The 23,417-nt window shown below is 38.1% G+C and overlaps 1 protein-coding gene across 1 annotated transcript in view; it reads left to right on the top strand.

Annotated features, from left to right (window-relative positions):
• The window catches only part of lhfpl6 (LHFPL tetraspan subfamily member 6), a 170,568-nt gene that overhangs the window by 132,267 nt on the left and 14,884 nt on the right, over positions 1–23,417 (top strand). The window contains exon 3 of the mRNA XM_020937715.2: positions 15,754–15,852. Coding sequence (XP_020793374.1) covers positions 15,754–15,852 — 99 coding nt within the window. The remainder of the gene's footprint in view (positions 1–15,753; positions 15,853–23,417) is intronic.

The raw sequence follows: 23,417 nt of genomic DNA, 5'->3' as shown, positions 1-23,417 counted from the left end.
CTGTATTTCACCTCTAGTTCATGACACACTTTCGCCTTAAATAACAATAAAGTAACTCTTTGAAAACTACTTAAAAAACTGGAAATACTGCCCAGTGCATGGACTAAACTGTAGTAAGATTACACCACATAAAGAGACTGTGTGATGGAGCTTTGACTGAGCCTGATATGTGCTGCTGATTACATTTGCTTAGGTCCATTTGAGTGAAGTCTGTGTCCATTAGAACGGCCCCGCTCCCAGATGAGATCAATCTGTACTGTATCTGTGAGTAACCTGTCCGTCCTACTGCAGACTCGGCTATGATCTACTGCTTTACCCAAAGAAATACTCTAGTTTCTTGGAAGTCTTGTGGTGGGTGGTCAGGTAGACTTCGACTTCGACTTAGACAAACTTTATTGATCCAAAAGGGAAATATAAAGGTAAAAATTGTCAGAAAATATTGGTATTATTTCTAGCAGTAAACAGCTCATGGAGATACTAGAGAATTTGTGGACTGAAATCTTTAAAATAATCTATTTTGTGGATATTTGTAATCAGAACAACAACATCTTCAAGCACTATAACGCTGACTCAACCATGCATGAATCACTCCAAATACAACTTCGAGAGTGTAATTGAGAAGTAGAACCAACTATAAAATGTTTAAAAGCGTCAATTATGCACAATAAGTCTGTTTTAACATCATTACTCAGGCGTGAACCAACCCAAGGGCAGAACTCCCCCAGACCAGCGCTGATACTCTGAGCACTGGAATTGTAATAGCCCCCTCCTTCGTGAGTGGATTCTTGCAATAGTTTCGTCATTGTGCCATTTTGTCCCCTACATCTTTTGACTGCTTCGTGTTATCCATAATTTAACCAGCATGGTGAAAAATGAAGACCGTTGCCATAGGATTTAACTATTAAAGGTCAAAAAATGTGAGTTTTAAGCCTTGTTACCTCATCAAAAACATACCTGGAGTTGTGTTTTGAGTCATTCTGTATTATAAGTCTGTCTACATCTGCAGTTTGAGAGAAAAACACAGCCTAAATATGCAGAGTTTGTGTGTTAAATCTGTGTGAATTCAACTCCAGGTATGTTTTTGATGAGGAAACAACAAAAAAGCTTAATATGAGACCTTTAAAGAAACTGAGAACCTGAATAAACGTCATAAATAAATAAAAGACATACTTGTTCAAATTGAGTACAACAATCCCATTGAAGTTTCAGCTTTGAGCTCATAATTTAAAGGGTTATTAGCTTAAGTATTGCACAGTCTGTATTGATGTGAGTCTCCAGACAGTAGTTATCATCACAAAGCCCTTGTTTCTGAGGCTTTAACAGCTGGGGGTCCCCTCTTTGGAGATAGAATGTCTAATAGAGCTTAAGAAGAGTCAAGGATGCTGTGTGTTCTTCTGAGCTGCCTTTGAGCTGGATGCGTAGACACACAATATGATATAATGTTCATAAATAATGTAGGTCGTATTCCTGTTATTATTGTTCTTACTAAGTTCATTTAAGGTGACATGTTTTGTATTAGATTTAAATCCTTGTACATTTACCCAGTGAATAGGGATGTAACGATATCCAAATCTCTCTGTACGATATTTATTAGGATAATTTGAAGAGGCTGATATAATTGTAGATGGGATACTTTTTTTGCTTTTAAAATGTCTTGACAAGATTTTGGTGTGAATTATTTCCATCATAATCCCAAAAATTCAAGTAAAAAACATATCCCTTCATGATGTATGCGCTGAAATTAATCATGGGATGTGTAGTTTCCGATGTTTATAAGTTGTCGCTACTATAAAACCATGAATATAACCAAAAGAACTTATAATTTGATATATTTTGACAGCCCGTGACAGAAGTGGGGACTTCCAAGTTATTACTTAGACTCGAGTCAGACTTGAGTCACTATTTTTAGGACTTGAGATTTGACTTGATAAAACAGAGTAAAACTTGGGACTCGATTTAGACTTGAAGGTCAGTGAGTTAGGGTTAGGGACTTGACTCGGGCTTGAGGTCTGTAACTTGAGAAGACTTGAGAAGCACTTTTAAATCTAAATTCTGTTATGTATCTGTTATGTTCTGACCGTAATAATTCACACTAAGATCTTGTCAAGACATTTAAAAAGGAAAAATTAAGCCTTTTTTTACACCTCTTATATACTCATATATAAATATACTATGATTTTTAAAGTGCAGTTTATCTTAAAAGTGAAAAGAAAAGAAAAGACTTGAAGCTTAAAGCAGACAACTTGGTCTTGACTTGGACTTATAGGCCAGTGACTCGAGACTCGACTTGGACTTGCCTGTATTTGACTTGGGACTTGACTCGGACTTGAGGTCAAAGACTTGAGACTTACTTGAGACTTGTAAAACAAAGACTTGGTCCCACCTCTGGCCCATGATATTATTGTGAGACTTTTGACAATACGATATCACAATATTTCAGTTATTGTTACATCCTTACCAATGAATATTAAAAAAATGAAAGTGCAGTGAAAGTTGCCTGGTATACTTGAAGATGGTCACTTGTGAGTTCAGATGGTTATGATTGACAGGTGGATTAGCCAATCAGAGACACGCATGGTCCGCCCAGATCAAAACAAATACTGTTGCTTACAAGAAAAAAGAAAGAAAAAACAAAATATCACAGCGGACTGAGGAACATCTTAGATTTATGCAAAATCAATGAGCAAATCACTAAACTCTTAATCTGAGGTGAGACAAATTATGTTCAGAATGATGACTGACCAAAGATTTTAGGCAATAAAATCTAAACCAATGCAATGTCTTCTTCACACAGTTAATTGAGAATCTTATTTTACATTTTTGACCACAAATACTGCTGTTATTCAGTTGCACCATAATTTTTTGATATTCATAAAGATTACTAGAAAATGTTTGCAGGAAACAATCTTTAAAATATACAAAAACTTTTTTATGTGCACATTTTCTGGTTTATTTCGTGGATCTTTGTGGCATCACTGAAATGAACAAATCTGATTGCACGATGTTTTGTTTCAGCTCAAGAAGCAACGTCGGCCTGTTGGACAAACCAATATCCTTCTATATAAAACATACACTTTAACATTTGGGTAAACTCACTCAATATATTTGGCTAAAACACGACTTACTGGCTTGTGTACTTATTTTTAGGATCCCTATGTGCGCTGATGTTACTCACAACTGAGGAAAAAAGAGAAAAGTGAATAAACTGTGCTCCAAAACACACACAGCTGATCCACTCTCACCTTGAAAGAGAACTGTGGACAGTGACAGAGCTTTCCGGCTCCTCTCCTGTAGCCCTCGCTGCTCCACACTGTTGTTTAATCCAAACCTGACAGAGTGTATCTCAGCAGGACTCATATCTGCCTCATATTTCACGGCACTGAGCTTACAGTGCTCCAGCTTTAACATCAGCACCACGAGTAAACATGCCCGAGTTTGGTTCGCTTGTGCAGATGCTAGTGTGAAAAATGAAATGTTCTTAAAAAAAAAAATCTTATTACAATTTTTCTGACAAACAGTGTGATTGGGTTCAGATTTGCAATTCATGTTTCAATCATAGGATTCTGTTCAAAGTTCATATTTTAAACAAGACTTGATAAAAAAAGACTGTGAAACTAGCAGAAGAATCACATTTCAGAACATGTTTGAGCAGATCTACAGGGTGCGCTGTTTTAAGCAGAATAAGACAAGAGATTTTGTTGTTTGTAACAGAAATGATTATACTTAAAAATGGCTTTATTTGCGATTTGCTTATTGCGTTTATTCAAATTTTGATTTCGATTGTGACTCATCTTGCAGCCCTAGTGCACATTAGAGATGGAACAATAATAAAAATATTGTGATATCATAAAGTCAAAGTTCTCACAATAATATCGTGGGCCTTCACAATATATCAACTTACAAGCTTCTTTGTTTAAATGCATTGTTTTATTGCAGCAACAGCAAAAAAATGGTGAAAACTACATACTGTATTTTCCGGACTTTAAGTCACTACGGAGTATAAGTTGCACCAGCCAAAAAATGTGTAATGAAGAAGAAAAAAACATACATAAGTCGCACTGGACTATAAGTTGCATTTTTGAGTTATTTATTAAATTTAAATTTATTTTATAAAATCTAAGACCAGGAACCAACATTTTATCTTGAAAGGCAAGTTATAGTAATAATAGAACAGAGAACAACAGACTGATAACGTCACATATGAACAGTTCTTCAGATAACTATAGAATAAACAACAGAACAGAACAAGTTTACCAAACTCTCCATCAATCCATCCAAATCACTAAATCCATTGAATTTTTCATCCTCAGTGTCACTTCTGAGCAATTCCGTGACCTCCGGAGGTAAAAAGGAGCCCCTCTTCCTCTTCCATTCAGTGACTTCATGGAAAGTTGCATGATGCAGCCTCTCAGTTGCCCCGAAGCTGTGTTCTCCATCCCCGCTTTCCGCCAGTCCCTCACAAGTTTCTCGCTCACTCCAAACTTTCTTTTTGCTGCTTGATTACCGTTTTCAGCTGCATATTTCACTACTTGCAGCAGGACAGTGGCTCTTTCTGCAGGAGACATGCACAGTAGAGCCAAGTGACAGTGGTACAGGAGTAACAGGAGTAGCAGATACTGACACACAAGCCTAGAGCCTCTCGCGACTATCAGTGTGAACATTTGAATATATAATGATGTTTCGTTCCATTTCAGTGCAGGAATTGTGATGTGTGAGCTACTGTGTCCAAATAATTTCCCTTGTGGATCAATAAACATGAAGAAATAACTGTTATAAAGAACTTTTAATATTTATTCCTCTTAGCATCTCTACATATCATAATAATATCGTATCGTTAAATGAATCTCGTGATTGTATCGTTCTGTGTGATTTACATAGCGTTACATTTCTAGTGCACATTTCCCATACCTCCTCACTGAATCTAATCTCCGTCAGACTATAGCATCTTTACAGTGATCCTGCTCCCTTCTGCGAGTTCCTGAGGGGATCATTACGCCTCCTCTTACAAAGGGCCCGACATATGGCTGTGCACACCCTCCAGTCCCCCAGTGCACAGATCTATGGCACGCTTCACACTAAAAGAACATGGATCTGTTTTTGTTCCATGCAGCGTGGAGCGTGTGAGGGGAGGTCACCATAAGGCCAGGCTGAGCTCGACTAATTGCGTGGAAGTGGCTGACGAGCGCATGCGAAATTACACAAGTTCATGATTGTGTAGTGAGCGTCTGAAGTATGTGCCAGTGTCTAAAGATAAACTTACTGCAATTATTAATGTAACTCCAGTATAGACCTGATTGCAAGAATTGAATGATTTATCAAAAGTTAAAGGTGCTCTGTGTAACTTTTCAGGTTGGGGGTCAGCTACCTGCCTATAATGTTCAACGATATGGTATTAAGCTTATATAAGATGCATTTATTTGATTTTGGGTGTTTTTATAGCTCAGAAATTCTTACTTTGAGTTGGCCTGGTGGCATCTCCTGCTTGTTTCTCTTGAGAGTGAAAAGTTTAAAGCCATACTGTGGAATATTGGAGGTGAAGCCATAACATCTCCATGGAGACAAGGGTCTAGTGGGGTCTCTACCAGAAAAGTTACACTGCTTTTGAGCTCTTTACCATGTTGAATATTGATGAATATTGTTCCTTTGTCAAAAACATATCTGGATTTGTCGTTAGTTCATTCACGCTGGTTTCAGTAATCCTCTATAAAAAGTCTTTTGAGCCTTATCAAAAACACCAAATTTTCCAGGATTGTGAAGTCACAGGTGGAGACCCATGATCCATAAATCATCACTAGACACGTTTTATGCATTTCTGCCGTTGATTCGTGCTCATTGCTGCTGCATGTTTATATTACCACATCCAGACATTAATGTGCCTCATTACTTATGTTAATTGTGTTCACTGTGGCAATCCCTCTGCTTCCAGTAGATGGCAAGCTGCACCAGACCAGAATATATTGAGTGCTGAGCAAACCCTGGGGTCTGAAAATGGCTGCCCATTCAAGTCAATGGGTTGAGCTCAATGGCACATGACTCAAGATTCACCTTTAGCCTGGCGAGGTCCGGTGGCTGCGGACCGATTGAGCATGCGCAGTAGTGCTCATTTCTCCCGCTGGAACATGTGAATGCACGCGAGTGGACGCAGGGAGCGCGACTTCGTGAATCACGTGATCGTTTTGACCAATCAGAGCGAGAGGAGCTAGAGCGGAGCCAGAGGTAACGATTATAAAGCATATTTTAAGACAACTGAAGGATTTTGAGCTGAGAAAATGATCTAAAAATAGGTAAAAATCGCCATAAAATCTGACATTTTTGAAAGTTGTAGGTGCCCTGTCAGCCGAACACGAGCAGTTTGTGATTACACTGCGCTCTATGAAAAAAATCCTTTCTCAGCCCAGGGGATTATTTCCGCTGAAGTATGTAAGTTCGGAGTGGCCACTATGTCGACTGGAGGCAGCCACAAGCAGCAATAATACCCTATTCAGTTATTTTAATAGATCCATGGCACTGAGGCTATGAAATTATGTCCATTTTTTTTTCTTTTTTTTTTAAATTAGGCATTATTTAAGTTCTGTGTGTGCAATTCCAAAGCAAGGACACTCAGGAGCTGTTTTACTGAACAAATATTATGCATTACTTGTATTGTTATTGGCCTTTAACTTACTAACTCTGTAGTTTAGATAGACAAATAAAAACATAAAAATAAACGCAATAGAATAAATGCAAGATGTATAAATTGAATGCCCACCCAAAGCAATATCACGGAGACAAGCAGGTGGCGAACTCCCCAGTGTACCTTTAACTGGCAATAAATCTTCTACTCCTTATTTTACTAGGAAGGTGTGCAAATAGTATCTACTGAATTAAGAAAGAGTGACAGAATTACAGTGAGTGACAGTTGCAAAAAACCTGGGATTGCCAATTTGCAATAGTCAATCTTTGGCTTCATAATATATCAAACAGTCGACAACAATGATTTTAGGTTTCCTCTCATCACCCACACATGTACTGCTTACTGCTTCTGACGATATATTCAAGTGACATTGAAGTAAAATGCATATAAGTTGAATTTCTAGGACAATAAACATACTGAATATCCAAAATTCCTATGAAAAATATGAGCAATCTGTGAAATTTCAGTCAGATTAAATGTTTACATCGGTTTCAAATGGCTAAATCAGCGTTCTTGTCACGTAATGTGCAATAACAGTACGGCTTGTTCCCTCTGTAGCCTACATATGTATGAGTGTTATGAGTGTGGAGAATGGGATTGGGTGGAATTGCATCCGTGTTGGAGGCATCAATTACACAATGACAAGAGAACACATGAGTGAGACGTGAGTTATACTGTGGTGATGGCTTTATTTGGCGCACATCTGTCCACGCTATCCCAAATGAATACCATATTAACGTGTACGGAAGTTGAAGGTGCCCTCTAGTGTGTGAAATGCACAGTCTTTGGTCCAGAAACAGGTGTTTAAGGTGCAGCAGTAAACGTTACAAGGTTCTATATTATGCTTTATTCATTTTTAAATCACACTTAGGCATTGATCTTTCACTCTGTTTAAGTTAAAGGGACAGTTTGGAATTTTGGACCTCATTTCCTAGTTAGCCAGAGTGTTGGAGACGTGTGGAGACACTTTTTAAAATATTCCATCCAGTCCTTGTATTTGCAGAGGTCACTGGTGCTAGACTAGTGCATGTCAATGACCGTAGTTATCTTGTCACTAAAAACAGTCTTACCCACTCCACAAAACACCCGAAGCAAATCTATTATTACACCAGACTGTCGATAGAATAATGTTTGAAATAAAACTAACCTTGCATTGCATGAATCGTCACATGTTGAGGGACTATTTTCTCATATATCAGTCCGCCGCTGCCAAGCTTTCTATCAGGAAGTACAACTCATTGCTGCTGCTCAGACATAAATCCTTCAAATGCAAGGCTGGTTTTACTACTAAAATTATTCTATCAACACAGACATTTACATCGACAGTCTGGTGTAATAATAGATTTTCTTCGGGTGTTTTGTGGAGTGGGTAAGACTGTTTTTAATGGAGGGATAACTATGGCCATAGAGATGCACTAGCCTAGCACCAGCAACCTCTGCAAATACAAGGACTGGATGGAATATTTTAAAAAGTGTCTCCACATGTCTCCAACACTCTGGCTCACTAGGAAATAAGGTCCTATGTCCAAAAAATTCCCTTTAAAGGTGCACTGGGGAACTTCCCTGTTGGTAGGTACACTGTCTGTTTATCTCCTTTGGAACAAAACTTCAATGCCAAACTGTGCCATAACTTTCTAAAGAAATATCAGCTTCTTAGAGACAGCTTGTGTACCCTGCTTCAGAAAAGTTACATAGTGCACCTTTAAAATAAAGTATATAAACATTATTGGAAGAATTACATTTGTGTATAAGAACCAGAAGAGTGCACAAAGATTATGTACTTTTGATGATGACCATTAGACTGAAAAACAGCTTTTATCCACAAGCTGTCCACCTGTTTTTCTCCATGGAGATGATATTTCTTTGCCTGAAAGGTTTGACAATATGGCTTTAAACCTTTCTACTGTATTATCTCGGAGACCAAGCCAGGCAGATTTAATGGTCAGATCTGTGGAGAGACGACCCCTTTCATTGCCAGAATGCTGTTTTTTTAATGTAATTTTTGAGCAATAAAGTCACCTGCAGTTGAATAAATGCGAGGTAGATCGGTTTAATGTCATATTGTGGAACATTTTTAAGGCAGAGCAATGACATATCCATAGAAACAAAGTGACGGACCTGGCTGGGAGTTGCAAAACTGTATTTCATTGTTTTGTTTTGTTCTTTTAATCTGAAAATGACAATGACAAGTCTGTTTTTTTCTATTTTAGGCCAGACTCCTGATAAGAATAACTTGGCGTGATGTTAAGTTACTCGGTAGTTTCAGTTTGATCGAGAGAAAACTGAAGAAGAACGCCACTTGAATATAATTTTTGACTAAAGTACTTACTACCTAATGGTCTGATATCAGCTCTGCACATCATCATCAAAGAATCTTGACTCTAGTTTCGTTGTTGTTTGTTTAAATACGTCTACAGCCTCTGCACTCCTTTCCATCTCCTACGCTAAACTAACAACACAATTACCCAATCGCTTGTATTTTTCGCCTCTTGTCTTTGAAGCCCCAAACCCGTCATCTGTCTCTCGTGTTTATTCCCACCAGCTGACCTGAAGTGTCAACATGGCCGCTCTAATTGTCCCCTGCATTCTCTTCCCCCTTTGGCGAGCGCCGCTTCTGTGTTTGAACAAATGTGTTAATCAAAGCACGACTGAAGCCAACTTGAATGGAGACATTACGGTCTTTGTGAATCGGTGCCCCTCGTTCCATCTTCCTCTTTCTCTCCCACCGCAAGGAAATTCGTTTTGATTACACGGCGGCGCATCTCTCAGCATTGCTCAACACTTGAAAGAGAATTGTTGATTTGCTTAAATATTTATCAGGAATACATTAGCGCGCTGGCATGCTGTACTGTTACAAATTTGAATCAAAATGCTGTTGATAAGATTACGTAACGGGGGTTTGCTTGAATGGATCACGCCTGCCCCCCGCCGAGAAGTGTTTGGTGATCATGGGGAGAGTGCCGAGCGCGTTCGCAAAGGGCCGCTGCTAATTGAAAAGAAATGCTGCGCTAAGCTAAAGGTGGACGTGTGAGGTTTGAAGGCAGGAGTCATTTTAACTTAAGTTGTGAAGAAGTAGCGCCTCTGATCCCGGCCTATAATGACACGCTCCTGGTTTGATGCTCCGTTCTCATCACCGCAGCCAGCGCAGCGGAACCATTCATTTTTTAGAGTAATGACTAGTGCGGATTTGAATGGAGCTCAAAGAAAGGCAATTGGGGTAAAGGATGGAAGGCTGTTGTTGATAGAGTCGTTTCATCGCTTGCCAGAAGGTTGGCAGTTCAGTACCTCCTGGATAGTTCCACTGTGTCATTGCGCAAAACACTTAACAGCACTTTCATCTTACTGTGTGAATTAATGTTTTTGCTGGGATGGTTTAAAGGTGCACTGCGTAAGTTTTCTAGTGAAGTTTCCGCTACCTGCTTGTCTTCTTGGAAATGTTATCGCTTTGTCTAGAATACTCCACGGTAGAGATTAAACTCATCTATTTCAAGGCAGACAACTATAGTAGAGCTGCTCAATTCTAGAAAAAAAGTTATTATCACGATTATTCAAATGATTGTTTCTTACACAGTGCATTTATTCAGCATTTCTCTCTCCCCAAAAAAAACTCCCAAACACTTTGTTATTGATAATTTATGCAAAACGTTCAAATTGAAAATAAATATGGCTACAAATATAAACCTTAAAGCAGTTTCGCAATGTATAAAGCATAAATATACATAAATGTATCCAAAATAAACAATATATCCAGCTGTTCTCTCTATATCTAAAATATAAAATAAATATACTTATTTACATAAAAAATATCCCAAAATAAACTTTAATTTAAGCTTTAAATCGTTTCAAGTTGATTATATGAGTTTGGAGATCGTTTGACACACAAATCGATATTGTGATAAAATTCGATTAATTGCTCAGCCTTAAATTATAGGCTAGCCTGATTCCTCAGCCGGTTTCACTTTGTGGAAACTGTCTGACCTCGCAGCATTAGGATTCATTCGCTCGATGGTAGGCAGGTACTTTTTTATTTAACCAATCGCTGCTATTTGGTCGTGACGTATGTAATGCGCCAAATCCCGTAGGAAGAAGCGCAATAACGTCTTTCCCCTTGATAAAATTCCCCAAACTTTCTCTTTGTTCCGGCTTTAAATCCTCGATCTCGGGAATCGTTGCCAACACAGAATGTATGTCTTTGTCTACATCCATCTCAACCGCTTTGTTTACTGTGACCCAGACAGACGCTTGAGTTTGATGTCATGGCTTCACAACTCTTCGCTGATTGGCCAATGCACAGTTTACAACTTCCGGGGATCTTACAAACCGTCTAGTGTATTCCGATTCCTGACCTAGTCGCTAGAGAGAAATTAAATTGAACAGAGGCACTAGGTGGTGCCAGCCTGGCTAACTATAGGCTCCATTACAGGTCAGATCTGTGGAAAGACAAACCTATTCACAGAGCGAATTACTGTATTTTTGAGCAACAAAAACATCCATAATGACAAATGCTAGATAGATGTGTTTAATGCCATACCATGGAACAGGCAAAGCAATAACATCTTCATGCAGACAAGCAGGTGACGGACCCTCCACCAGAAAAGTTGCGCAGTACCCCTTTAATGTGTAAATGGTCACATTTTTATCCAGCGCTATTCTACCTTCAAGGCACTCAAAGCGCTTTACATCAAAGAACCGCTCACCCATTCATCCATACATACAAACTTTGCACATCCCATTAAACCTGTAACATTTTTGCTATGATGACTGGAGAGCTAACAAATATGGCATTTAATCTTGGAGCTAGACAAGAAATAATAAAAAAACAGTTAATTTTGGAACATGTAGGTGGTCTGACAGATAAACTCATTGTATTTCTTATTGCCGTCTGTGTAAAAATCATTTCAGGGTGGCATGGCATTTTTGTGAAGCAATTTTCTTACATTTGTTTATTTGGCCATGGAACAGTCTGGTGTCCTTGTCCTCCCACACAAACCTGCTCATACCAGCTGTCTCTCTCAAGCCAGACAGAGCCAACAACCGCTTTGCCTTTGTTACGCAAGATTTCAAAAGGACAAATGCGGTTAAATTATACAGTCAAATTTCTCACAATAGAAAAAGTCATGTTGAAAATGTCTAGTAATCTGCAAGTACCTCGAAATAAAAACTAATTTGATGAATGTATATCGACCCACAGGAACTGGTTTCTTCTGCATTTGACCCAACCTACAGTATAATGCTGACTGAACAATCGAATAGTCATACTGTGGTGGGTGGTGTATCGTCTACAAGATATTATCATTGAAACTACGCCAAATTTTAAACGTCCTCTATTACGCAAAATTCATTCTTGTGAGCTTTAAGTCATACTGGAATGTTGTTATCGCCTCAAAAACATACCTGGAGTTGTGTTTTGTTTCATTCACACATGTTTGAATAATCGTGTCTATATCTCCATTCCTCTGTTCCACTTTGTGATGTCATGTGGTGGGCCTTTTACCTTTAGTTCAGTAGAGATTGGCAATTCCAAACAAATTCAAAACTTTATTCAGTGCTTTTTTGTTGAGTTTTGACAACTAATGTGGGTCAAAGTTGTTAAAGTTGTTTAAAAGTCAGGTCATTAAGAAAGTTGCCGATACGATACATACCTCGATACAGTGCACTTTCGATACGATATATTTCAAATCAATTCGATACGGTTCAATAAAAATAAAAGCTAAATCAGGGCTGTGATACTATTACTATTATACTACTCTTTGTTAAACCACTTCTTGTGCAAAGTAAATATGAAACACACATATTTTAATAATCAAAACTGTGAAAATGTAAAATGTGTCACATACAAGAGTTAAAATAAAAATACAAGAGTAAAATATGCCAAAAAATACTCTTGGCGATTTACTGATACAGCAGCCCACTCTATTAATACTGTATCATCACATTAAGCGATACGATATATCAATATTTCGATATTTTTGCACACCCCTAGTTAAAAGTGTAAGAGGGCCAAGACTGTACCTTGTGGCACACCTGTGGAATTACATACCGTATTTTCCGAGCCACGCGTAAACACGCATGGAGCAGACAGCGACTGCGCATTGAAACACACCTGCGGCCACACTCATCACTCCACACCGACGAGAAATGGAACGGAGGAACGAACCAAAAAAACGAGTGCAATGCAACTGAACAACTGAGTCACTGCGAACACGCCAACAATCCAGCGGTCCCAGACAGTACCCTCCCTACACGCCACAACTGAACAAAGCCCAGAGTCACCGTGAACGTGCCAAACAAAGTCCGACTGACCCATCCAACTGTTGTGTTTCGTTTAAAGTCCGGTGCTGTTTATATGTGAAAAAAGTTCAAAAATAGACCATTTAATGATGTCTTATAGTCCAGAGCGCCTAATAGCCCGGAAAATACAGTATGTTTATTAAGTGACTTGCACTTTGGTCTTTTCAAATTGTATATGCAAATGGAGACTGTTTTATATTTTTATAGTACCCGAATAAATAAAGTTTTGACTGGTTATAGACAGTGTTTTTTATTTATTGCACTTCAAAATGAGTTACCGTGGCCTTGGAGAAACTACTTGAACTTTTGTGTACATTTTACTGCATTCCTGCCATTGTTTTCAACTCTTTAGATTCTTTAAAGCTCTTGTGTTCTCCACTTGAAACCATTTGCCTGCCCTCTGCATTTGCACGTGCATTAATTCCTGCTTGTTATCTGGCTTAGATTTAATAAGGCGGTTGTGGATGGCTGGAGTAATCAAGTTGGAAAGCTCAGCCCTCTCTCTCCGCACATCCACAACTGATAGCTGCGCAGACATATCGGAGAGGATTAAGCTAATGTGATGGCAGAGGCACCTAGCGAGCAAGACCCCCACAGGCTAATATCTAGAGACAGCCATTGGCACCCGGGGAATAACTTGTCAGGACCCCGCTATAGGCAAATAGTGTGTATATTAATCCTTTATGTAATGGCCTTGACGTGATTTCACTCTTGTCTCCGCGCGCAGCTTTCAGGATAGTCATAAGTCTTTTTAATCATTGACGCAAAGCAGTCCCTCGAGGATTTTTTGCAGGAATTATTGCATTCCCTAAAAACCGCATAATTCTACCTTCATGGTGAAGAACTGCCAAGCTATTTGCATATGTTTTTGGTCACTGAATTTTTATGAGCGGTTGCCAGATGAGCTCTTTGTTTTGTCACTGTAAAAAAAAAAAAAAAGTCTTCAAATCACATCCCAGGTCGTTTTTAGTGAGGCATGACAGCGTTGGATTCTGAGTTGTATTGTGTTTGGACTGGTCTGGAAACAGCTGATAAAACGTAAACTGTGGTGAAGCAGTACGTATCACGTCAGCTTATTGTCACTGTGATAAACCCTACAAAGATGATAGGGAATACACAGAAAACATGCATCCCGTACAAGTTGGAAAATAGGAATTAATGCAAAGGTGCAAAGTGTATGCAAATCTTGATGGTGGAGTTGTTTTGGGGATTAGGGATTAACAAAGAACAAATGAGGACAAATATTTTTAGTATAATTTCCAACTTTTTTACTTTGAGTTTTGACAAGTAATGTGGGTCAAATTTCTTCAAGTTGATTAAAAGTTTAGCGGGGCCAAGACTACCTCAGAGTCGGGGACTTGCAAGTCGTGACTTGGACTCAAGTCAGACTTGAGTCACTATTTTTAGGACTTCAGCCTTGACTTGATAAAATGGACTAAGACTTGGGACTCAATTTGGACTTGAAGGTCACTGACTTGAGAATACTTGATGCTTCTAAAAAAAAATCATGTTTTTAGAAAATACTTTTCTCTTTACAGTTTATAAATGTGGTGCTTAATTTTACAAACTGAAACATGTCCCTCCCACTTCTCTGTTTGTTACTTTGGATGTACCTGAAGTACTGTGAGATGGTATCATCAAATATACTACAGTAATATAAAGTACAAAACAGTAAAACAGAGGGAACTGCATAGAACATGATCCTTCCATTTCAGTGCAGACACACGACAAAATAACTCTTGTTAAGCACTTTTAAATCTGAATTCTTTCTGTTCTGACTGTAACGATTTGCACTAAGATCTTGTTAAGACATTTAAAAAGGAAAAATTTGCATTTCTACAACTCCTATATAAATACTCATATATTAATATACCATGATTTTTTAAGTACAATTTAGTTTAAAATTCATATAAATTGCAAAAATCTGATACTTTGGGTTAAAGCCTTGAAATGACTTGAAGCTCAAAGCAGACGACTTGGACTTGACTTGGACTCATGAGCCAGTGTCTCGAGACTCAACTTGGACTTGAGGTCAAAGACTTGAGATGTACTTTAGACTTGCAAAACAACGACTTTGTCCTACCTCTTCTGTACTTTGTGACACACCTGTGGTATTACATAAAATGTTTAAACAGTGACTTGCATTATGGCCTTTTCAAATTGTATAAGATGTGTATTGTATATTAATATTACCATTTTTTTAAGTTGCTATTGTTTGGAGTCGCCATTTTATCATATACTGTAGTTCAGTTTTCTATCAAACCACACTTTATTGCTGTAGAATGGACTCTATCAATTTTCATTACCTTGATCAACATTTATTTTTTGCTTTTGAACTTTGGGATTATCAATGGATAAACAAGAAAAACTATACTTAATATAATTTCCAACTTGTTTCAATGCATTTATGTTGAGTTTTGAAAAGTATTGCAGGTCAAAGTTGGTTAAAAGTTTAATGGGGTCAAGACTGTACCTTGTGGCCCACCTGCAGAATTATATAAGTTGTTATAACAAGCTGTTTTTCCATTTTAACTTTTTATACTACTTTTCAAACAGTATATAAAAAGTCAATTTATTGTCATTTTTGAGTAGCTATTGGTTTGGGTTGCCATTTTATAGTTCAGTTTTCAGTTCATACTTCTTTCTCGCTGTGGAATGGATTGTGTCAAATGTGCCTTGATCTCCATTTATCCTTTACGTTTGGACTTCTGCCATCTCCGGTCTTGTTGTGAACATTTATCAGCCCCCGGTGACCACTCGACTCACATCTCTCTTCCTCTGTTCCGCAGGGCTGCTCATAGGATCCGGATGTGCCCTCTATCCTCTGGGATGGGACAGTGAAGAAGTGAAACAAACCTGCAACAACAGCTCCGACCAGTTTAAGCTAGGTGAGACATCCGAACTGACAAATCCATTACTCACGAGCATTCGGAGGTCAAAATATGTTGCCTCACAGACGATTTATAAGATTGAATGTGTTGGTTCCGTTAAAAGTGTACTATGTAACTTTTTGGTTTGGGGTTTGTCACCTATTTGTTTCTATGGACATATCACTGCTCTGTCTGGAATGTTCCATAGTATGACTTTAAACAGCTCTACCTTACATTTATTCAATTCAATGTTGTATTACATCTCAAAAATACCTAGAAAAACAGATATTCTGACTGTGAGCGGAGTTGCCTCTCCACAGATCTGACCTGTAACTTGTTCTGGTTTCATCTCCATGAAGATAGAAAGGTTTAATGCCATACTGTGAAACATTCCAGTCTAAGCTACTGTATAACATTTCCATGGAGAAAAGAATTTAACAGATCCTCTTCCAGTAAAGTTACACAATGCATTTTAGCATAGATCAGACGTTTTCAATAGGTGAAGCCCACCTCCCCTCGGGGGCGCCAAAGAGCCACTGGGGAGGCACGACACACGGACTGAACCAGGACTAAACTAGGAGGACTAAACCTGAACCAAGACTGAGTGTCTGGACGGGCCCGGAGGTCTGCTCACATAGACTGTCGGGTGACCTCGGGCGAAAGGACCGGCACAAAGCTCCATGCCCCACGGAGCTAATCGCAGCCATCACCTGATCATGCTTTGCAGACACCCTGCTCCACGGGCTCGGGGTTCTCCCTCTCACTCTCTCAAGTCCAAGATTAGTCCTGGTTTAGGTCCTGGTTTAGTCCTGGTTTAGTCCTGGTTTAGTCCTAGTTTAGTCCTGGTTTAGTCCTGGTTTAGACCTGGTTTAGTCATGGTGATGTTAAAAGTTGCCTTAATTGGACCTGCATGAAGTTGGAAATTATTTGTTGTTGCAAAAATCATAATCATAAATACAATATTAAAATATATATTATCAGTTGTTATTAAAACTCATCATTGCCAGGAACACAAAAGATGCATTTACTTCAAAGGCCTGTGTGGGCGAGGGCAGCTGGATGGGAATTTGGGCAGTGGGGAGAAGCTCGGTCTTTGGGGAGGCTCACATTCATCCAATTTGAAAACCCCTGGTCTAGATTAAATTTGCTATTAGCATTTACTGCTCAAGTAAAATGATTCACAATACTCCTCTTTCTTGTCCTTTAAAAGAGCATTCAAATGAGTAAATCACATATGACGGCTAATGTTTTCTTGCCAAGATCTAATATTATTTTGCAGCTGAATTTTCTCAAATCTTATTATTTCTATATAATTAATCTTACATATTTATTTTTAAAAAATGACAGAATTGTTCAGACTTTGGATCATTGCAGCTGTTTTTCTCTCCATGGGTTCCAGAGTGATGAAAAATAAGCACAGTTGCCATAGTAATTAACAATTGAAAACAACATATGACATCTTGTGAATGATTTAAAAAAAAGTTCATAAACTGAAACAGGAGGCAGAAACATGAATAGCTAAACATTTGTGGTCTTATGTGACACTCGACTTATCTCCATACATCCACTTAACAGTTCTGTGGGCACATACCTCAGTTATCATTTGCCTTGGTGTTATAAATACACCGCATATGTGGGAAAGTCAACAAAACTCCCATATTTCTGAAGTTTTTCCGCTGGTATTAATGTTAGCCCAGAATAGTCCGGAGAAATATTTGCCCTCTCTGTATTCCGCTGGTATTTCCTCACATAGAAAGCCCTTATATTTGTCTTTAGGCCTGCACGGAGATCATTCATCTTGAGTAGAGGGTGCTCGCTTCTATTTAAGACGTTTTCAGTCATATGGCACAGAGACAGTAGTGCTGCTGAAAACTGGTAATGAGATAGGCTAATGATAGGCTAATGTCCCTACACTTTATGTTTAGCCACTTAATGATCACATCCATTTATTAGAGTTTGGATTTGGGGGAGATTAGACATCTGGATGACAATTAGAAGTTGTTTACAGTGTAATTGGAAATATGATGTTCAATGCTGATTACAGCCATTTACATTTTCTGATATGTAAAGGAATGGCTCTACTACTTGTTTGTTTGCACGGATGTTATCTTTGTCTGGAATGTTCCACTGTGTGGCATTAAACTTATCTAGCTTTTTTTTTTTTTTTAACAAAGGTTTTATTTATTTCTTTAATGCATTCTTACTGTGATCTGGGTTGCTTCTCACAGATTTGGCCTGAAATTTAGACGGATGGTGCTTTCTGCTTGTCTCCATAGAGATGGATAAATTTAATGCCATACTGTGGAACATTCTAGGCAAAGTAAAGTTACAAAGGAGCAACTTTAATGTGGTGTAGTAAGACCAATAATTTTAAAGTTTGAAAATATTGTGCAGTTGTTTTCTATCACAGACACACACACAAAAAATGAAATAAAGTAATGTATTATTATTATTCATAATTTATTATGTCAATCTGTCAATAATAAATTGGGCTTTGAGATAACATGCATCAAATATTTACATTAATTGAACATACAAGTTCACTGTAGGGATGGTCATGATTAGTCAATTAATCAATAATTGATCATTAAGAATTTCATCAATCACGTTCATCATTAATCGACAAACTGAGTGGAGGTTGCTGTGCGTAGAGTAGTGTAAGGAGACGAGGCTGCATCTGACAGCGCAAACACCGGAGTTGCGGCCTCACAGTCCCACGTTTAGGCTCTGGCCCCTCCTTGGAGACACTGTAATACTCAGTGAATGTGTTTACAGCACATCAGTGTCCGGGTATGATCAGGTTTTTTGAGTATCCCAGTTTCGTCATGGTGCATGTAAACGCAGTGTCCCGGTTACTGCAACATAAAGTTGAGTGCGCATGTCTCCAAAAGACAAAAGATTTTCAGTCTTTTCATCACAACAGTAGCCAAAATAAATAAAGTGACCAACATAAATAAAGTGAATGGAATGACTGTTGAATAAAGAGCTGCGCTAAACCAGCACATGTATGATCTCTGAAAACATGAACCATCTCCAACGCGACACACACACAGAACAGACTCACCATCATCCTCATTGACATCCCTCTGTCACAGAGAGAACACTCATATTCCACTGAGCCTTGCCCTTTAGTCCAACAGAAGCTGAAACACATCAGCGCACAAGGAAAGAGCTGTTTTTTTCAGCACTTATAGTTTATAGTTTATGCAAATGAGCCATGCCATTTTAAGTTTCATTTCTGTAAAATGTAGTAAAGCTGCATTAAACTCATTATCATGTCAAACGGGTTGATGTGGCTCTACAGTGGTGATGGTTTATATATGTTGTAAAGTTTGAGTTTATTTATGCAGATTAGTAATAGTAATAGTAATAATAATGATAATTTTAATATAAAAACATTAATGATGAATCAAAAATCGATTGTTAATTGTCCCAATGATCGATTAAGAAAATTTAATTGAATGCCCATCCCTATTTCAATGTGTATGAAATAGGCCAATATGTGGACTCTTTAGCGTACTGGTTATTGGTTTTACATCTCCAGCACAAGCCGATATTTTGTTTTGGTCCATCTGCCTAAAAAATACACAGAAAAGCTTTATTCTAACACTTGTGAAGAGATAACTGCACAAAACTCCACAGCGTTCTTAAAAGTTTGTGGTAAAAAAGGACTGGGGGTGAGTTTTTAATACATTTAAATTACAAAATTTGGGGAAAATTATAAAAAATCGGCCCAAAAATATCATCAGATCTTACTAACCATCAGCTGCTCTGGATTCTAAATCAGTATTGGCATTGGTCATGAAAAACCCATATTGGCCGATCTCTAGTATGAACTGGGCAACCTGAACTTACAGTATGGAATAAAAATGAGACATGTTTATAGTTCAGGGTATAAAAAGTCAAGGTTAAGCCATGGTTTCTTATCAGAGGACTTTAAGCAGGGTGGTGGTGGTGCTTTCGAGAGATCTGCCCGCACACTGCCCTGAGGATGGACTGGGCTGGAGCCGGTGTCAGTAAATGTCACAGCAATATACCGTTTTTTCTTTTATTATCCGTCATAAACCAATAGGAGAAGGTCAGCGGCCACACAAAGCACTGGAAGCACTCCTACGCGCACTCTCTCCATCCCAAGTTATAATAATGTAAAGGTCAAAGTTCAATCTGACACCGAGTACATTTTATGACACTGTGGTCTTTAATATGACTTGACTGATTCATGTGTAGTTCAGAATATGTCAAAGTACCTGCAGTTTCTTAACATTTTTAGCTTTTATACTGATGCAAGATTAATCGCAGTCGAAATTTTAATAGACGCAGTTAGCAAATAGCAAAGGTTGAAAGTGTGTATGTGTATGCAGCGTAAATTCCTCCACAAACAACAGAATCTCCAGTTTTTTTCTGCATAAAAACTGCAGACCTTGTAGTTTACATCTGCACAAACATATTCTGAAATATGATTCTTGTATTAGTTTATCAGATCATATTTCAGTCTTTTTTTGTCAATTTAAAAGGCCCAAATTACACTATTTTCTAGGGATGTAACAATATCCAAATCTCTCGGTACGATATTTTCACGATATGCATCTCATGGGTCTATTTTTGTACACCCACATCCGCCCGCACCCGTGCAGTACAGCACCGCATCCGCCCGTTAACCCGTGATTACATCAAAGTTAAACCAGCACCTGTCCGAACCCGTTAACATTCCACCTGTTACCGCCCATGCCCGTGATAAATCACACACAAATTAAAAGCATTCTAACTGAAGCGTCCACCAGAATACGAGTTGAAAAGTTACGACTTCAAGAATTATAACCACAAAATAAAATGAAACGGTTACGCTTTCTTCAGTACGAATACGAATTCACAGACGAGACTCGACTGTCATCACTCCACAGGAATTATTTACTGAGCAGAAGAAGCATTGATCAAGATGTCGGACTTTTGCGCTGAATATGCCATGGACTGAACCAGGTCTAACCCAGGACTAACCTAAGACTGATTCCAGGACTGAGCTAGGGCTAAAACTGGACTAAACCAGAATTGAACCAGGACTGAGTGTCGGGACGGGCTTGGTGCGCCCACATAGACCGTAGGGTGACCGTAGGTGAAAAGATCAGCGCAGAGTTCCACACCCCATGGAAGAAAGCTTTGCGGACACCCTGCTCCATGGACTCGCGGTTCTCTCTCTTAAGTCCAAGATTAGTCCTCATTTATAGACCTGGTTTAGACCTGGTTTAGTCCTGATTTAGACGTGGTTTTGTCCTGGTTTAGTCCTGGTTTAGTACCTGACCCGGTGCAGCACTCTGTCTCACGGTACGGTATTTATTACAATAAACAAAACAAACTAAACTGTGAATATGCTACTTTTTTCCTCTTAAAATGCCTTAACAAGACTTAATCCAAAGAACTAAGATTTAAAAGTGCTTAGAACTGTTATTTCTTCATGTAGTCTACATTGAAATGGCACAAAGGATCATAGTCTATGTAGTTCCCTCTGTTTTTTAGCTATTGCTGCATCATAATTATTAATTTAAGCAAAGAGATTTGTAATTCGATATATTGTGATGGTCCATGATATTATTGTGAGAACTTTGACGATACGATATCACGATATTTTGGTTATTGTTACATCCCTACTATTTTCTGATCTTTATTATAATACTATTTTCTGATATTTGTTATAAACCCTGCATATTTAGGCCAAGTTCTGCTATTGTTCTTCTCTCAAACCAAAAACATTCGACTTTGCTCCACTGTGTTTTTAAACTCCATACACCTTCACTAGAATCATTTGGATAATTTCAGACCTGGAATTGCCAATCTGTACTGAAAAAAAAGAAGGTAAATGTTAACTTGAAAACTACCATTACCACTGCATGACATCACAAGGTGGAACAGAGCATTTTGAGCTTTGGAGATTTAGACAGACTAATAATAAAGGGTTACTCAAGCATGTGTGAATGAAAAAAACACAACTCCAGGTCTGTTTTTGATGGGTCAAGATTATAACATGGCTTAAAGCTCACAGGAGTCACCTTTAAAATGTGAACTTTGAACAGGTTTCTATTATTAAAACATAAATCCCAAATCCAAATTTTTTTCTCAAATCGGACAGCCGCATTTAAAATCTTTGTTTTTTAGCACATTGTGATTTTAACTTGATTCTTATTCAACAGATCTCATCATTGAAATTCTCTCAGTGTTCAGACTTGTCTAGGCTGATTTGTCCTATTCACCGTACACCTGCTGTTTACTCCAGTCCTTCTGTGCTCACAATAAATGAGTTTACAAGATTTTTTATGTGTTTTTTTTTTGCCAAACTTTCCTCTCCTAATATAAATATGTGGCTGTTAGTATAGTAGTTGTTACTTTAGAATACACCATCCAGTTACTAATGGTAATAAGACCTAACCTAATTCAACAATTCAGGGTTTTTCCATGATGATATATTACTTGTTTTTTAAAGGACTAGTCTATCCATTCCCAGAGTCTGCTGTGCCACGGTCCCCCTCTCCATGCCAGGATCCCACACAGACCCTCTGATAATGTTTTACACTACATACAAAAGAATATGGAATGTTTTATTCTTAGATTTATATGTTAAAACATTATTCCTGTGAGTGTAAAACTATCAATAGCAAGAAATATAAACAACTATTTTATGTAAAGTTGATTTAGTAGTACCAGTAGTTGTTGTAGTAGTAGTAGTAGTAGTAGTTATAGTTGTAGTAGCAGTAGTAGTTGTAGCAGCAGTAGTAGTAGTAGGCTAGTAGTAGCTGTTGTTGTAGGAATTGTTGTAGTAGTTGTAGTAGTAGTAGTTGTAGTAGCAGTAATAGCAGTAGTAGTAGAAGTAGTAGTAGGCTAGTAGTAGTTGTTGTTGTAGTATTAGCTAGTAGTAGTTGCAGTAGTAGGCTAGTAGTAGTAGTTGTTGTTATTGTAGTAGGTAGTAGCTGTAGTAGTAGAAGCTGTAGCTGTAGTAGTAGTAGTAGTAGTAGTAGTAGTAGTAGTTGTAGTAGTAGTAGTAGTAGTAGTAGTAGTAGTAGTAGTAGTAGTAGTAGTAGTAGGCTAGTAGTAGTAACTACAGTAGTAGAAGCTGTAACTGTAGTAGTAGTAGTAGTAGTAGTAGTAGTAGTAATAGCAGTGTTGGGAAGGTTACTTTTAAAATGTAATCCCCTACAGATTACAGATTACACACCCCAAAATGTAGTTTGTAACGTAATCCATTAAATTACTTAAAGTGAGTAACGTAATCTGATTACTTTGGATTACTTGATATTGTCATGTTTTTTTTAAATGACATGAATGTAGCAACCACATCCTGAAAAATTCTTGTTTGTTTCTCTTCAAATTGTCTGAGCCCAAGTCTCCATGAATAAGCAACTGTTTACTGTAGAGAAACAAAGACCACGATATCTTAATATAAGAGGTTTTGTCTGTTAAAAGACAGTAACAAGATCAGCCTTTCCTTCACCATATTAAAAAATATTATTGATAAAGAAATTATTTTTTATATGACATCACCTTTAATTATGTCAACCTACTGTTAGGTGTCATGTTGTTTAGACCTGGTTTAGTCC

The sequence above is a fragment of the Boleophthalmus pectinirostris genome, unplaced genomic scaffold, assembly GCF_026225935.1.
Source record: "Boleophthalmus pectinirostris isolate CB_2022bp ecotype Guang Dong unplaced genomic scaffold, ASM2622593v1 HiC_scaffold_9, whole genome shotgun sequence".
In the NCBI taxonomy this organism is placed as follows: domain Eukaryota; kingdom Metazoa; phylum Chordata; class Actinopteri; order Gobiiformes; family Gobiidae; genus Boleophthalmus; species Boleophthalmus pectinirostris.
Note: the sequence above shows the minus strand (reverse complement) of the source record. Positions and strands in the feature narration are given on the sequence as shown.